The following is a 17,674-nucleotide window of genomic DNA, read 5'->3' as shown; positions in this document are numbered from 1 at the left end:
GCAAAAGGTAGTAGGTGTTCCCATTATTTTCAATTGTATTGTTTCACACTGGCAGATCTCACTCAATTGCTTCTTTTAAAGCAGTCACAGCAAGAGGTACTACCTTACTTTATAAGAGAATTGCATTAGAAGAGGTGTTCCTTCTAAATCAGTAAGATTGGTCTGTGGAAAGATAAGTGGATGGGGAGAGAGCTAATGCAGTTCCCCCACGTCACCCAACAGTTAGATCCCTGCCAGAACCCAGGTCTTCTGCATCCTCACTTGGTGGTCCCTCCACTGGATGGGATGGCTGCTGCTAGCGCCTACCAAGGATGGTGTTGGACCCCACTACTTCCCTTCTCAGCATTCTCTTACAGAACTCGTGGTGAGAGGGGCTGAAGTTTATTTAGCCTTTAACAGGAAAAATGAGGCATCTGTCATTTGCTTTGCTGTGCAGACACAGTTTAAATGCTTTTTCGTAGCAGCCCTGTTAGTGATGAGGTGCAGGCAGAAGCGCAGTGTCTGGGTTTTGGGAGAAGGAGCAGGCTGACCTGGCCTCTTCTGTGCCTCTCTGCTTTGTGTCCCTCTCCAGAATTATTATTTCCTGGTGTGAATTTAATTGTATGCCTGTGGCTTGGGTTTTTATAAGAAAGGCTGAATCATAAGACCTGGCAGTCACTAACTCTGGTCTTTGAAAAACAAAATTGCTTTTGATGTGCAGCGACCAAATATAGCTGGAGCTTGTAAGGCAAGCCTACAAATGCAGGATACTGGACAAGACTCAGTTCTATTTCTAGCTAGCAGTTCACTAAATCACAATCAGGAGATGTAGTATTTTTCTCCTTTGTCTATTTTAACCATTTTTGTGCAATAACATAGGTAGTGAGATCCAGATTTTGGGTTTTGCTCTCACAGGATCAAAAAGCTTAAACAAGGAATAAACATTTGATTCATGTGCCCAAAATTCTTTCTAAAATCAAGATTACTGCAAAGAGAGGGCAGGACCCCTTCTCCCTGCTCTTCTCCCTCCCTCCCTCTGGAAAACAGGCGGTTGTGATTAAGCTGATTTAACTGGGGATAGGAATACAAGAAATGGTGAAGGCTGGTGGTAATACTCAGCCAGCTTTCCTTTAAAGATACAAACTCGACGGGCAAAGTTACTGCATTGCATCACTGCAGTGATTACAGTGTGTAGTTAATGCTGTAGCTCAGTGGTCTTCTCAGTGCCCCCACCACACGCATCAGGATGGTGACAACTTGTCTTGTGATTGTCCCAGTTTCAGAAGTCCTTGGTGATCCTTAGCCGTGCAGTGGTCATAACTAAGTGCTCAAGAAACGCAAGAACCTGCTGTCACCCTCCAACTTCTCTGCACATTTATACTTTTACATAGGACAAGGAATCAGTCAGACAGAGTTTGGCTTAGAAAGTGATCGTTGTGGAAGCTTTTCTGTGTAGCTGAAGTAATGGCCATAATGCATCAATGGCCTCCAACACTGAATTCCTGCTAAGGGATTGTGGCCCAAAGAGGCATGCCCATGGCAAAGAATAGCGTAAGAAGGAGCTGGTGGGAGGAAAGGTGTTCTGGGAATACATCTGAGACTGAGACACTCCTGCAATATTTAGGAACCTGACTATCTTTAAGGAAACACTAGCGCTTCCCCATTCCAAAACTGTGTGAATTTAACATGGGACCTTTCTCTCACACTGAAGCAAACAATCTACACAACTTTCTCCACTCACATTGCACGGAGGTGGGTCCTGGCCGGAGTTACTACAGGGAGTAAACTTATACACGTAAAGAGAATAGTGCCTCCCACATATAATCACTCTCTTCTCTATTTCTTTGCCTTTTCACATTATAATAGTAAATTAAAGGCTTGCCTATCAAGTTCCTCTCTTGGGTGGATCCACACACTGCTAACAGGATATATTTTGGTATCCAAAAAGAAAAATTTACCTGACACATGGAAAAATTGTGGAATTGGTTTATTCAGTCGCCCTATTGCTCCTGTGATGCCACGTATCCTCCATTATTAAATGACCAGTAGAAGTTACAAAATTGCTGTTGCTTACAGCTGATGTTGATGTAGTTTCAATGAAGCAGACATTCTCAAACTACATATTTCCCTTTATTTTTATTTTTGTACTAATTATGTATGTGGGAAAGATGTGAATAGGACAGAGTGCTACCCAGGTTAGTGTCAAAAACACAATTGCCAGGGCCAGCACAGAGAAAACTTAAGTTGCCAGCATTTTGTGATGTAACTTCAAACAAAGGGTGACAATCGTGACAGATATTTTATCTGGAACTGGCTATGAATATGAATTTTATGCAGTAATTTAAAAAAACTACCAGGAAGTATAGTTTTTTATAATGATTTCTAAAGTCTGAATCTACACAGAGCAAGAAAGAAAAATGTGACCTTGTTTTCCTAATGTGACCTTGATTTCACAATCACATTATATTCACTGTTGTAATAGTAAGGTCTACAAAGGGATTGTAAGATCCACTTTTTGAGACAGGTTTTACATGTTTTCAGTGGCACTCACCATCGCAAAATATTTTGGAACTTCTTTTTCATGCAACATGTAAAGTGAGTGTCAGCTTAATACCATTTTTGTCCATGCATATTGCTTAGATTCATCCTAAAGGATCTTGCAGAATCTGTACTGTTTATTTGAAGGGGAAGATACATGTTTCCTCAGAAATGTATTTCAATATTCTCACTAAAATATATATAGCCTCTTAATAACTATGCGTTCTAAACCTCAAGAAAGGAAATGATTCAAGCTGCGCATCTGAAATTACATAAACAGTAACCACACTGTTAGAGGATATGCTTACTTACTGATGTCAAAAGCATAAATTATACTTTGCATTATCCCACAGTCATTTGCATTGTAGAGGTTCAACCTCTCTTCACACTTTAAATTTAGCATATACTACACTAAGGTCTTTCATTTTAAACAAAGTAAAATTTGTATGCATTCTTTAATAGCTTTTGTGTTCATAATTTGTAAGGTCGATAGATCTTGTGAAATGTATAAGCCAACTTGCAGTCTAAATAGTGTCCCTTTCCAGAAGGGTTTCTCTCTATACATTTTAATTTAAATGTGCTAATACTATCCATGAACTTTTGATGAAATGTGTGTTGTTCAGTCAGTAGATGACATGTTACTTTTCAAAGTGTATTCGGTATACTTCTCCTTTACAGTTCTACTTCTTTCATTATAGGAAGCCCCATATGTTATGTTCAAGAAAAACCATGATACGTTTGAAGGGAATGACAAGTTTGAAGGATACTGTGTAGATCTGGCGTCAGAAATTGCAAAACATATTGGTATCAAGTACAAAATTGCCATTGTTCCTGATGGAAAATATGGAGCAAGGGATCCAGAGACAAAAATCTGGAATGGGATGGTGGGAGAACTTGTTTATGGGGTAAGCATACCAATTTTTGAAGCAGGATTTAATTTATCGTAGAATTAGTCATAAAATATAAAGTATATGTGCATTTTATTTAACCTTGAGGTCACAGAAAAGAAACAGAATTCTGTTTCAGATCTCTGTGCTTTCATTTGTTTTCGAGAGAAAATTAAATAGTTTCATGCAAATTCTACTATTTATTCGACTAGTACCTTGTCACATTAGAACATCCATAGTTTGCCCATCCCTTAAAAATTCATTGATGTTAGAGACCATCTAATCCTGATACATTGTAAAACTTAGCAGGGAAGAATATCACTCATTTACTCATTGTCATGGAATGGTGGACTGATCTTTTTAAAAAGATAGGATTCTTGGGCTGGTTTGAGAAATGGGAGAATCCACCATCATTATTAAACATATGTAACAAACCACTGCAGACAAGTACACAAATAGGTCACTCAGAATTCAGACAGCCTTTTAAGATGAACATCAATAATAAAATTTAAGAGCAAACCTGGTAAATTCAGTAACTAATAGCATTATCCTATATAGTGATTTGGAGGATTCTTCAGAATAGCCTAACAGTTAACAATTCTGTTGACACATAAAGTTGTAATATGTAATTAAAATAGTTCCAGCAAACCTGAAGAAATATTTGCAGTATCTGGTGTTACCGAAAGTAGCAAAACTCAGAGCTATGCTTGCTGATGTCTGCAGTTGCTAGTATCTGCACTGAGAACAGATCAGAATTCTTAAAGAAACTTCACTGCAGTGATGGAATAAAAAAAAAAAAAATCCTAAAACTGTTCAGGTGAGGACTTTTCCACCAATGAACTCATAACATGACTCAACCTCCCTATATAAAACTATTACATACCAGTTGGTCCATCCAGAGCTGTAGTTTTTGCAACTCCAATGATGGATAGAGCCACATGTGACAAAAGCCTAGTGGCTTTTCTAGCAGATCCATTTCTGTTCCATTCTGCCAGCTAAGTATAGCTGACAAATTTTATTGAAGACTTCTCCACTAGTATCAGTTCAGGGGACTACTCAGCGTTCAATAGACTGTCTGCTGCAGGAATATGGGAAATCATGCCCCAGAATTTTGTTGATTTCTTTTCCACCTGGGAATGGGAAGGTAATACCAGCTTCACAAAATTTATGTTCTTGGAAGTACTTGGAAGAACCAGCCTCACTTGTGTCTTTAAAAAGTGGAAAAGCTGAATGATCACCAAGCATGTGGATCCGCTTTAGTGGTTTGGAAGCAGCTGAAATCTCAGGATATTAAAAGTCAAGGGGGTTTCCGACTTACTTTATCAAAATGGAGGCAACTCCTTGTCTGGCTTTTAATTGCAATAGCAAACACATGATAGTCAGCATCTATGCTCTGTTTTACACCAGTAGATTTTTTAAATCATCCAAGGAATTTTACAAATTGTGAGAAAATTCCCTTGCCCAGATACATAATTTCAGAGGCCTGTCATTCTGGTTGAAAATTACAGGGAAAACTTGAAATCATACTTTAGTTTTCTGTTTGGGTTTTGGGTTTGGGTTTTTTTCCTTTTATCTTGAAAAATTTACCTCATCAAACCCAAACTGCCCTAGTACTAGACTGAAATACAATGTGCTCTTAGGAAGCTCACACAGAAAGAGGTTCATGCCAGTACTGGAATGTGACCTGCAGCTGTTAGCATAGCTGGAAGCCACAAAACTCACAGGCATAAGGAACCTGTTGCAAATCACCTGCATGAAGAGGACATCCCAGAATACATAGTCAACACTTTGTTTTTTGTAATGGAAAAAATTACATGAAAGCTCTTTAAAGTTTGATGGCCAAGTTTAAAAATGCCTGCACAATTATGTGTTTAGGAAGGCTGTAGTTTGACTGTGACTCTGGGGTTGAGCTCTGGGAATCAACTGCAGCGAAGCTCTCAGAGCTGCTTTTTTATTGAAAGATCTGACAGATGTCCACTGTTGCCCAGTATATTTGCTGTACTGTCCGAAGGCACCTTGATATATCCCAGTATATCCTTGGCACCAGCGAGTGTCCAGGAGCTCTGGAGCTTGTCTGACTAATCTGGTAAATTGCAGCAATGGTCCCTGGTATATTTTTGGCCCATGATTACCATCCAGAACGATTTCTGAGCCCAGCTGGACACTAGGATGGAGGAGAGACCATTCCCTACAGGCAGCTTGAATGCACCCATGCTGGTTTAGAGGTTAAATGACTTTCATAGTAGTGACACAGACTGCCCTGTGCCAGCTGGCCTTAAGACCGAGAGCTATTCCAAACATGTTTAATGCACTTTTAAAGGTGTAGCTTTAAAAGAAATTGTTCTTTCTGTTAACTTATGAAAGTTTGCAGCTTAATATTTCCATAGGGAATCTATGAAAAGCATCCTCCTTACAACTTCTGTGAATCCTTGCCAAATGATTTACAGACCATCAGGTTCCCTGGCCTATTCCAAACAGAGAAAACAGAAAAATCAGTCAACCAGAGACTTTCCTGCAAATCTCTGCTGTAAGAGGATGTTCATCTCCTCTGATAGATCCCCAAATCATAAACACAAGTACTCTGAGTAGCTGGCTATGCTTCAAGCAAAGCTTTTTATACGCAGCCAGGTCTGGGACAGAATTTGCAATTGAATTAGCAAGTTAACGAGATGATCTGTTTGGGAAACATTTTACAGCTTGTAATTTCCAACCACATTAAAAGATTAACAGACAGTTTTGTGCTGGCCAGTGAGACTGGACCTTTTCTGTGACACACAAAAGGATCCTCTCCTCTCCTCTCCTCTCCTCTCCTCTCCTCTCCTCTCCTCTCCTCTCCTCTCCTCTCCTCTCCTCTCCTCTCCTCTCCTCTCCTCTCCTCTCCTCTCCTCTCCTCTCCTCTCCTCTCCTCTCCTCTCCTCTCCTCTCCTCTCCTCTCCTCTCCTCTCCTCTCCTCTCCTCTCCTCTCCTCTCCTCTCCTCTCCTCTCCTCTCCTCTCCTCTCCTCTCCTCTCCTCTCCTCTCCTCTCCTCTCCTCTCCTCTCCTCTCCTCTCCTCTCCTCTCCTCTCCTCACCTCTCCCCTTAGCCCTCTCTATGTTACTAAGACTGGAGACATGCCAATTTTATCCCACGTCCTCTCCAGACCCGTATGCACCATTGGTCATTCTGATACCTGCATACTTCAGATACTGCACAGAGCAGCTAGTTTTTTACCTAAACTCACTACTTGATTATTCCATCACGTCCCAGGGGAAACAGTGTGTAAAGTGCTGTGGTTACAGTTTTTCTGTGACTGCACAGAAGGTCATAGTGAGGGGTTGTTTATTTTCCTGTTTTGTTTTTAGAGCTCGGTTAAAAACTACCAGGGAGTCTTGGTCATTTGCCCCTGATGTATCCAATGCCTGCAGTAGGCCCTCTGGGGCTCTGTAGGCCTTGATATCTAACTCACAGGAGAAATGCTGGCTGGGGATGAAATACCATCGAGCACATGTAACAGGTGTTTCCAAAGGCAATAACAGTCAGCTCCAGTTAAATATTCATTCTCCTGACACAGAATGCTATGCTTTCACTGCTTAATACCAAAGGTCACAACTCATTTCTGTTTAAAATCTGAGAAGCTATAAGCTTCTGAGGCTGAAATCACTTCCTGCATGTTTTTTTCTTCATACAGCTTGTACCAAGCATAGATTTTATCCACAAGGTTATAATAATACTGGAAAAGTAAAAGTCTCTTGCCATCAGACTTAATCTTGCCCCATTGTATGATACTGGATGAATCCAGAATCCATCTGTACTTAGTGGTGCAGCCTTGATTGAAATGCTGGTACAGATGCAGTTGATTCAAGTGTGAAGTATGATTAGTCTTTGTCAAAACAGATTTCACTGGCAACAAAATCATTAATTGTTTGCACCATTGTTATATTGTTAATCACTTAAATCCTTAATTATATGGTGTACATTAACTGGGCAAAGCACTAGCGCTCATGGTTATCATGCACAGCTATTGTCATTATTTAGCTTTCAACAATGAAGGGTTTGTGTAGGCTTTAATGTGGCACACGGTAATCTTACAAAAACCATAAATAATATGATCAGACTGGGGAGGCTGCACTTTTTCCATTTGGCATCTAATTGTGACCTAGCTGTGTACTGTCCCTTTACATCCGTTGGCATGAAACGGTTTCATCTATATTATGAATCATCTGACATTAGATCACTGTTGTAATGAAATGGGATAAATTCCTGTATCTCTTCTTCAACTCCTGAAAGTAGCGTAGACAGATAGTTCTGGTGTAGTTCGAGTTCTGCATGTACTCTTTGAGCATTCAAATTTGGTAAGATTAATTTTATCCAGTGTTTCACATAGAGTATGCAGTGTGCTAATTAGGTCTTCAAAATCTCCACAATTCACATTAAAATGGCATTTGCACTTTTCCACCTCACATCATAGAAACGTAACAGCCCTCAAAGATCCTTGTTTTAATCTCAGTGGCAGTCTGCAGACACAAAAAAAGAACCGTTAGCCAACACATTTGAAGATCAATGACCAGGTCCATCATTTACACTGTGTCAATGAAGATACCACTATGTGACAAATACAGAGAAGATTCGCAGTAAAAGATAACAGTTCCCCTGAATCTTTTAGTTAATTCATTTCAAGAACTCCACAGTAGGCATTCACAGTAGCAGAACTTTAGAAATATAAAAGACATTTTCTCTAAGGAAGGAAACCATTCTTCGAGAAAAAAAAAAGAGTTTATGAGTGAGACAAAATACAGAAATATGCAGCAATGCCAGGAGCCCAAACCATTCTACAATCCTTAGACTACAGAAACCAAATTTACTTTACAGTTTTCAGGGTATTTAAAAAGATATTTTAGATGTTATTTTTCCTCATAAAAGATCCATTTCAGTCAGACTTACATAATGACAAGACTTCAAGAAGCCAAATTTTTTCAAATGCCTTATATTACAAAATTTACATTAAAATTCAGAGAATTTGCAATATTATCATAATGTTTACCCAAGACATTAGCACCAGAGATAGTCTGATAACGCTTGCAAAATTATGATTTTGTGTTGCTTAAACTGTAATATCTTTACATAAAATTATGATGATAAATGTTTGCATCGCAACTATTTCAGTATGACAGATATAATCTGATGATTAATATGTAGCAGTTTTAATACAAATTTGCATTTTTGGGCCATTGCACTGGAATGAGTCATTTCTTTTGAATTATTCAAAATTGTACAGCTACCAAAATAGGTTTAAATTTTAACTACATTAAATTAGTTTTAAATTAAATTCCATAAAATAGATATAACTTAGTGTATAAAATAACAAACCAAATTATTTTAAATGCATTTATCTGTTTCAAAGTTGTGAGATGACGAAAAAGCCTACTTTTTTTTTTTTCTTTATCCCACAAGCTATTTATGTAACACTTGGATTAAACTATTTAAGCACATCCTTGATTTTCAGCATGTTTTAATCTTATTGAAACTGATGGGATTTAAATATCCTTGTGTACTTTACTGAGTATGAATGTCCTTAAGAGCACCCTAAAATGCAAACATGCTTAAATGCTTTCCTAAACTGTGAGCTATACACTGTGTCTGATGATGCTAAGATGAATTTGGGCTGATTAAGAATTTAGAAGCTAGAACTACAGCAGTTCTATTTATTAATAGAGATTTATGAAAAACTCTTCATTGTGCCTGTGAAGTTGACTGGGCCTGTGGTGGAGTAAATACAGGCAGATTATCTCATATATTGAGGCCTGAAGCAGAGTAATGCCACTGCAGAAGGCAGGTTGTGAGTCTACCTTATTTGTTACCAAAACCAAGTATTCTCAAAATATGCTCAAAATACCCTCCTTAGCTCATAAGCTGTTTAGAAGTCCACGCTGGTCACAAAGCCCAGGGTCTTCTCTGTGAATCCACCTAGGGACAGCACCACTGTAATGACTGGTAGAAAGGTTGCAGCAGGTTCTGCATCTGTTCCCCTCCCACTAGTGTATCTTTTGTCCCAGTTCCTCTTACAATTCCCATCTTAAGTACTGCTGTAATGACAGCTTTAGCATACAAGGCAAGGCAAGGAGCAAACCTTAATGTAATCTTGAGTCCCTGATGACCAAAATGACCCATTAGCACAGCTACAGTAACTCACAGTTCATGCAGACATCATTGTTAGCAGCTGTAATCACCATCATCAATAACAATTCATTCAAGACTGGTATTTTCATTCTAAAAAACTATTATATTAGAGAAACATACTAAAAATTATTCCTGTCTCTAATGGGAATGGATTCAGCACACTTTTTGTCCTTTTACTGCATGATTTTGAACAGCTGTTTTCTGTGTGCTTGCCTTTTTGCACTGTTCAAAACCTGATTCATTCCTATTGAACTATCTTTGCCCCAAGACAACTGCGTGACGTTTTGTGGCATCACGGCAGTAATCACCTTTGCTGCTTCATGCTCTTTGGAACTTCCTTGATCCCGTGAGCTGGTTTCCCTTGAAGAGTGATTGTGTCTTATGAAAATATGATAACAAATGACTGTTTCTGGGATCTTATAAAAAAATCACTACACATTCAGTGACAATAGGGTCATTCTCATTTTTCATTCTTCCTTGAATTCCTTTACTTTAAACCTAAATTAATACCTAAAATGATCTACCTACACTGCTGCCCACCTCTGTAAGATTTAAGTCTTCCCCTTAGCAGGAAAATTAACTTTTTCTATAATTCTGTAAAATAAAAAACTGCAATATACATGTTTTACTAAAAGCATATTGAATAAATATAGACTGTAATAGAAAGAAACTGAAAGATGTTATAAAGAACAGTTAAGCCACAGTGTCCTGATGTTAATGACATACCTTTGGAATTAGCTGCTTAGCTGAGTGTGTAAGCCAACTCAAATTAATCTATACACCTATATTTCTTTTTTTCTTTATAGAAAGCAGAGATTGCTGTTGCGCCTCTGACCATCACTTTGGTACGAGAAGAGGTCATTGATTTTTCTAAGCCTTTTATGAGTTTGGGGATATCCATTATGATCAAAAAGCCCCAGAAATCTAAACCAGGAGTGTTTTCCTTCTTGGACCCTTTGGCGTATGAGATCTGGATGTGCATAGTCTTTGCCTACATTGGTGTCAGTGTGGTCCTGTTCCTAGTTAGCAGGTTTAGCCCATATGAGTGGCACACAGAAGAACCAGAGGATGGGAAAGAAGGACCCAGTGACCAGCCGCCCAATGAATTTGGCATATTCAACAGCCTCTGGTTTTCCCTGGGTGCCTTTATGCAACAAGGATGTGATATTTCCCCAAGGTTTGTGTCAAATCTTTTTACATTTGCACTTTATCTTCAACACTGAAGCATAAAATCTTCCTTCGTTTATTTTCCTGCCAGTGTTTTGAAGCTCGCTCTTTAGGAAGCCTTTTCATTTTTTTCCCTTTTTAACAGCTATCATAAGGGAACAGAGAATCTGCTATTATTTTTTGTATGTCAATGTGCATAAACCACAAACAGCTCTCAGAAGCAGCAGGTACACACAGGGACAATTCCACTGAGTTGACTTCAGAGGAGCTGTGTTGTTGCTAAATTAGTTCCATTGTATTAAAATTATGAAATGCACACTATTGTGCTGGATATTTGCCTTGCATGAATGAATGTCCCATTTCTGTTCCCTATCAAGTTCTACAGCACTGCTTCCAGAATATCACTATGAGAGGGAGAATATTTGAGCATCTGTTTCTGAGAAGCCACGTTGTATTGCTAAGCCATGCCTTACAGAGTGGGAGTGGGTGCCTCAGATGTAATGTATGATCCCAGTCCTGCATTTTTCCACCTTTTAAGATGCTATGGAACTTTAGTGTGCAGTGACTACTTCTTAATTAAACAGTATGACCCAATCTTTCAAACTTGAATACTTCATTTTAGCCATTTACAGTGAGATTTTGAGAATGTTCAGCATTGGCCTAACTCTGCTATTATTGAAGTTAGCAATAAAACTGATGCTGATTAAGACTGGATGTACATTACTCTTCAACAGCCTTCTCATCAAATTACAGGTATTAAAATAGAAAATATAATTTTTTACTTAACATAAATATCTGTTACCACAAAATGCTTGCTTCTTAAGTAAGAAAAATATGAAAGTTCAAATGATTGCAGTAGCTTGTACAATGTTTGATAAGCTTGGGTGACAGGAACATTTTAGTCCTAGAGCCCACATACTCCACATGCAAAGCCTTTTGTGTCTGTCTTTTTTTTAAAAAAAAAAAAAAAAAAAAAAAAGGAAACAGAGAAAGCTACTGATTTGCAGCTACTATGCTTTACTTTTGTCTCCAAAAAGAGATTACCTATCCAGGATTTTTGACAAAATTTTTGCTGTGTTAGGCATTTCCTGAAATAATAAGAACACTGGGATTACTGTTCAAGAGAATTCCAACTTCTGTGCGTGCATGATACGTATTAATGCAGTGGAGTCTGTGCTGTAGGCATTAAGATTCAAAAGAAAAAGCACTTACTAGTATTTAAAATGCAAATGATTTTCCTCCCATTGACTGTTACTTAATGATACATGTTCAGCAATAATAGTTCCTTCTTTTTCTCTCTGTCTTCATGGCTTAAGAGACAGGAAAATGTGCATTATCTTATTCATGTTTAGATCCCTCTCAGGTCGCATTGTTGGAGGTGTCTGGTGGTTCTTCACGCTCATCATTATTTCATCCTACACTGCTAACCTCGCTGCTTTCTTGACTGTTGAGCGAATGGTCTCGCCCATAGAAAGTGCAGAAGACCTTGCCAAACAAACTGAAATTGCTTATGGGACACTGGACTCAGGGTCAACCAAAGAGTTCTTCAGAGTAAGTTGGCATGTCCGTTACAGCAGGTCTCCCTACCAACTGCTCTTTTAAGATGCTTGGAAGTATGAAATAATGCTATTTTGCAATTATATGTAATATAATTTGTAACTCCTGCAATACTTTAGTTACATTTTTACCCCTACAACACCATTTGTTGGAGTTTTCAGTTATTTTCATTTGTGGAAAGCTTATTGATTCTGTCACACTGGGCAAAAGAGATGCCCCCAGGGGTACTGAAGCCAGTGATAATTAAAGCAGCATTGCACTATTGATTCATCTGAAGCTACAGTACTGAAATGATGTGCAGCATTGAAATCCTATGATGATAAAATGGAGTCTTGCAGGTTTTGTTTCTGCTTATGGATTTGGCTGTGTGCATTTTGCTTTAGGGTTTTGGGTGGTGGGCAGGAAATGCATTTTTTAATTTGCTGACTTTCAGATGAATAATAAAGAGGAAATATATCTCAGGGGGATGTAGTTGGAGCATTAGAAAATAGCCTAAATAGCCATTCATATGTCTGTGCTGTCCATATTGATTACTTCATTTTCATTTGCTTTTCTGTTAGTGTGGTTGGTATGTAATCCTCGTCATTTGCCAGCTGGATAACAGGGACCCTGGACATCACAAGGAGTACATAATAAACAGTCCCTCCTGCTTCATTTCATGTCTCTAGCAGATGAAAGTTAAGCCTAGATGACTGAACGTGTGTGAGTTTAGAGTTTGAACATGGTTCTGAATAAATGCTATGAGCCAGTGATGCTTCCTTGGAAATTGCACAGTTTAGGAGCATTATTTATCCAAAAGGTACAGTTTAAGGCATTTTCAGAAGAAAAGAAGATGGAGTGATAATTTCTTCTTACTGTCTAATTGAAAAGGGACTGTTCTGTGTTAGGTACTCCCACACACCTTGACTGTTTTCAGTTTGGCCAAACCAAACTCGGTGAATCATTAACAGAACTATGGATGGGATTTGCGAACTACAGACAGTATCAATTCAATGACAGCTGATGACCTCCAAAAGGTCTGTAGTGGAAAAAAAAAAAACCCAAAACTTTTTATTGGAAGAGATATCCCTGTAAAATAACTTTCAAATATTTTCTATGAGTTGTAAAAAGATGATGCCTTATAAGATATAAATGACACTTAAGCAACACACAGTGGTGGAGCCTTCAAATAATGAAGCTGTCCAAGGAGTTTAGTCTAAGTTCAGTTTCTAGATTTCTTCTGTAGACACTGGAGAGAGAAAAGCACCCCTGTTTTGCGTGCATCCTGTATGGGCAAGTGTGTTCTGTTGACATAAATCACCCTTTAAAATATCTTCCTCTAGAGTGATCCTACTGAAATAGCTAGGGTGCTTGGTACCTTATTTTTTAATGGATACAGTTCAGTGACACATTTCTAACTACACCTGTCTTCTATAGCCAGGGTGTTGATGTATACCTAAATATGAAACTAAGATGCTCTCTAGGAGCTTTATTTTTTACCCCAAGTAGTAGAAACTCAGCTTTTGGTCCCTAGAAGCCCTGATTTCACACCAGATGTCTATAAAAATGATGCCATGAAGGTATAGGAGGCTTGTCTGAGAATTGAAATGGTTTGATTCTGAGATGGCCAGATTTCATATTTTCTTGAAAAGAGTATAATTCCTCAGTACTGAGTATTTATATTCATCTGTGCTTAACCCACAGATTCTTCTTTAGCTCAATTTGTGTAAAGTTAGGTGTTTAAGTCTGGGAACTCCAGTTTCAGTCCATCACAAGCTGAGCTGGCAACCACAATATATGTGTATGAATAGTTCTTTCAACTGGAATGAATCTGTGATAATAGTTAAAAACATGATGCTGAGGACCAGGCAGATTTATTTAACTTTGGGTTTATGAATTTGTTACATTTTCAAGAGTATCCAGTGCTTGCAATCTTTTTAGGTGATGATGCAAAAATTAATACCCAAGGAAATAGTAAGAATGAAGGAATGGGGTTGTTTTAAGAGTTTCAGAACACTTGTACAAGCCATTGGTTTGAAGTAATGAGGTCAGGTCTTTTGACATAAAAACAGCCTTGGTCACAAGAATGTCATGTTTCTTTTAAACCATCCTGTAAATACAGATACTTTTTTGTTTGAATCAATATTTCAGGCAAGATCTCTCCTTAAAGAGAAGATCCTTTGTCCATCTATAGTGACAGCCATTCTTTCACTTTAATTTTAAAGGGTTAAGAGAAAAAAGAAGGAAAATTAAATTTCCCTTTATATTTTTTCCCTTTATTTCAAAATACAAATGGAAATATTACAAGTAACTACAAATATTAAATATGGTTGCATATGCAGAATTTGAAGCTTTATCAAGATTTAAGCTGTTGGTCACTTTTTAAAAAACAGTGCAGTTGAGGGCATGTTATTGAGTGATTTCTAATCTCTGCAACAGTATAGTGATTGTTAATGATGTATGTGCTATTTCTAAAAACATGTTTCACAAAACAGGGACAAAATTAAAATATAATTGACAGACAGTATTTGCGCAAGCACTGTTTGCATACTAGATAAATTAAGACCTAGCCTGAAACAATAGTATGAGAAGACTTATTTGCCAAGTCTAACATTTTGTGTGGTTGGAAGCAAGCATCATCACTTTTGGGATTAGACTCATGTGTAACTTTTCTGTCAGTGATTACTATCTGGCTGAAAATGAACATTCAGAGCGTTTTCTCATAATTTCATTATTTCTGACCAAAATGTCAGAAACTGTGAACAGCTATTCAGTTTGCTTTGATTTTGGATTGAAAACAGAAAAGGGAAAAGTCATTTGAAAGCCAACATAAAGAAAAAGGCAACGATACCATTAGGTATTTACTCTTATTTTCTGTTTTGGATGCAGTGGCAGTTGCATTTTCCAAGCAACTTGCTCAAGAGGGAAAGAACTTAGTTTTAGCAGTCCTCCTCAGAAAAATCCTAAATGAAAATTCTTCCCGTTTGCCTGACTGCAGAGGAAAGCTGCAATGTTTCCTCATATGATAATAAGGATTGTCTATTGGTTTGCTCTTCGATTTTCACCTGAGTTGACATGTAGAAATTGAATGTTAACAGATGAAAGTTTGGGAGAAGAAAATGTTCTTACAGAACAGATGCCCTGTTAAGACTTTCCACATTTTGTTGTCTCTTGATAGGCAAGGGAAACTAGATCCTAAAAACATAGATTTAAAGCAACCTTTTTCAATTGATCTGGGACATTGTTTCCTCTTACTAATAGAGCTATTTTAAGCATTGTGTGGTTTTAGTTTTGAAGGGAAGTGATCTATTATATGTTTATAAAGAAGCTGATCATATGGATGTTAAGGTGCAAAAAATGATTGGAAGTGAAGGCATACAAAGGCAAGCAAATATTCTTGAAATAATGCCTGATTCATTACTGCTGACTTCCTTTTCTTTTCCTTCTGTAAATTTAAATCCATGAAATTACATCAGCGTAAAGCAAAAGGAATACATGGGTGGCTTAGCTTACACTCTGCTTTCAGCCACTATTATGTAAATGAAAAGTAGCTGTGACTACAGTGCAAAGAGAGGGTGACAAGGCAGGATGTGATTATGGACATACACAGCTGTTGTTAATTTAAATTTCATTATATTTGACAGAAAGATAAAATTATGCATATAGACAAGCTCAGAAAGCAAGGATAATTTGTGATGTTCTGCTATATGGTATTTTTATTGAACATTTCTGGGTTTTAGTGCCACTTACTTTCAAGTTAGACCTACCTCCCTAACAAATTATTTTCTGAGTAATAATACAATCATTCAGTAATTGGTAAAAAGAAGTGCTTCAGGGAAATTGCTCTTACTATACAAAGGCTCGGTTGCAGGCTTTTTAAAGCCATTGTCAATTTAAATAATACCTAGATTATGGGATTTGATATTTGTTTAAATATTCTAAGGCACTTTGTTTTGGGGCTTTATAAAAATGAATATTTTCCTGGAGTGCTCAGTACAGTGTAGGAATGGGCTCATAGGCCAGATCTTGCTTAGCTAGAAACTCCTGTTGACTCAAATAAATGCTGACTTGAGCATTGGGTTACAAAGCCCTTTTTTTAGTATTCATAAGAGAAGACAAGTGCCATCTGTTATTAAATAAAAACACTCTAGTGTTCAGCTGACGCACTGCTGGTTTGCATGTATGCATCCCTGTTGCTGGAGGAAGCAAAGGAGTTGTTGAGTGAATCTAATGAATACGGGAAGCTTCTCAGCCTGACAGCATTTCCTTCCTTCCTTTCAATGAAATTGTTTGTTTGTTTTTATTTTTTGTTAAGTTTTATTTTTGCTTAAGTGTTTACTCATGGTTATACCATGAATTCCCAGACACGAAATTTTCCAACTAATGCACTCTAAGCCACAAATTCTTGCACATTCTTTGAGCAAGTAGATTTCCTATGCAGTTACTGGTAGGATTCAGGGTCTTTAAAATGAATTCACTGATACTGCAGTTCTAAAAATGTACCTAATACTTCTTTATGACAAATGCTTAGGGTATTTTGTTTCCTTTAATAGCATAGTTAGTCCAATTTGCTGTTTCCACCTTTTATTGTGCATCATGTCTTGAAATGTTTTGAAGCCTTTCTGAACATTAATTGAATGAATTCTGGACTCTGAATTACGAAAGCAGAATTCTTACTTAAGCTGTTGTGGTTTTGATGGCATAAGAAGTGGATGTTAGAGACATGCTTCAAGATTCAGATCAGTATTTATGGAGAGATTATTTTATTATTTATTTCCCATACAAGTTTATTGTGGGTATCTATTTCATATATAATTCCCTAAACCACACTTTACAACACTTTGACTGTGTGAACTGCCTTTGTGTAACAGTAAATTTAGTTTTGCAGTTGTTCTGACTGCTAGCAGCTAACTGGATCTAAACATAATATCTGATTTTATAATATTGATAGTGTTATTTCTTGTTTCTTTTAAAATAATAGTGGAATTAGAAGAAATTCCGTATAAAAGTATAATTTTCCCAAACCCAGTTGTCTGAAAAATTAAGTATGATTGATTTTATATAGAACAGTGCCATTCTGAAATGCTGCAACGTTCTTTTGTTCTAACTTCTTTTTAATTTTCTCCAGAGATCAAAAATAGCAGTGTATGAAAAGATGTGGACCTACATGAAGTCAGCTGAGCCATCAGTGTTCACTAGGACTACTGCAGAGGGAGTAGCTCGTGTCCGCAAATCCAAGGGCAAGTTTGCCTTCCTGCTGGAGTCCACCATGAATGAATACATTGAGCAACGAAAGCCATGTGACACCATGAAAGTGGGAGGAAATCTGGATTCGAAAGGCTATGGCGTAGCCACACCGAAGGGTTCTCCATTAAGGTGGGTGGAATAGTATAACAATATAAAATGTGTTG

General features: G+C 37.7%; 1 protein-coding gene across 2 annotated transcripts in view; it reads left to right on the top strand.

Annotated features, from left to right (window-relative positions):
- Positions 1-17,674, top strand: part of GRIA4 (glutamate ionotropic receptor AMPA type subunit 4) — a 239,788-nt gene that overhangs the window by 180,509 nt on the left and 41,605 nt on the right. For both annotated transcript variants that reach the window (XM_040584230.1, XM_040584229.1), the window contains exons 10-13: positions 3,216-3,422; positions 10,367-10,737; positions 12,080-12,278; positions 17,392-17,639. In XM_040584230.1, the coding sequence (XP_040440164.1) occupies positions 3,216-3,422; positions 10,367-10,737; positions 12,080-12,278; positions 17,392-17,639 (1,025 nt within the window). The remainder of the gene's footprint in view (positions 1-3,215; positions 3,423-10,366; positions 10,738-12,079; positions 12,279-17,391; positions 17,640-17,674) is intronic.

This window comes from Falco naumanni, chromosome 2 (genome assembly GCF_017639655.2).
Source record: "Falco naumanni isolate bFalNau1 chromosome 2, bFalNau1.pat, whole genome shotgun sequence".
In the NCBI taxonomy this organism is placed as follows: domain Eukaryota; kingdom Metazoa; phylum Chordata; class Aves; order Falconiformes; family Falconidae; genus Falco; species Falco naumanni.
This window is presented reverse-complemented; position numbering and strand designations above follow the sequence as displayed.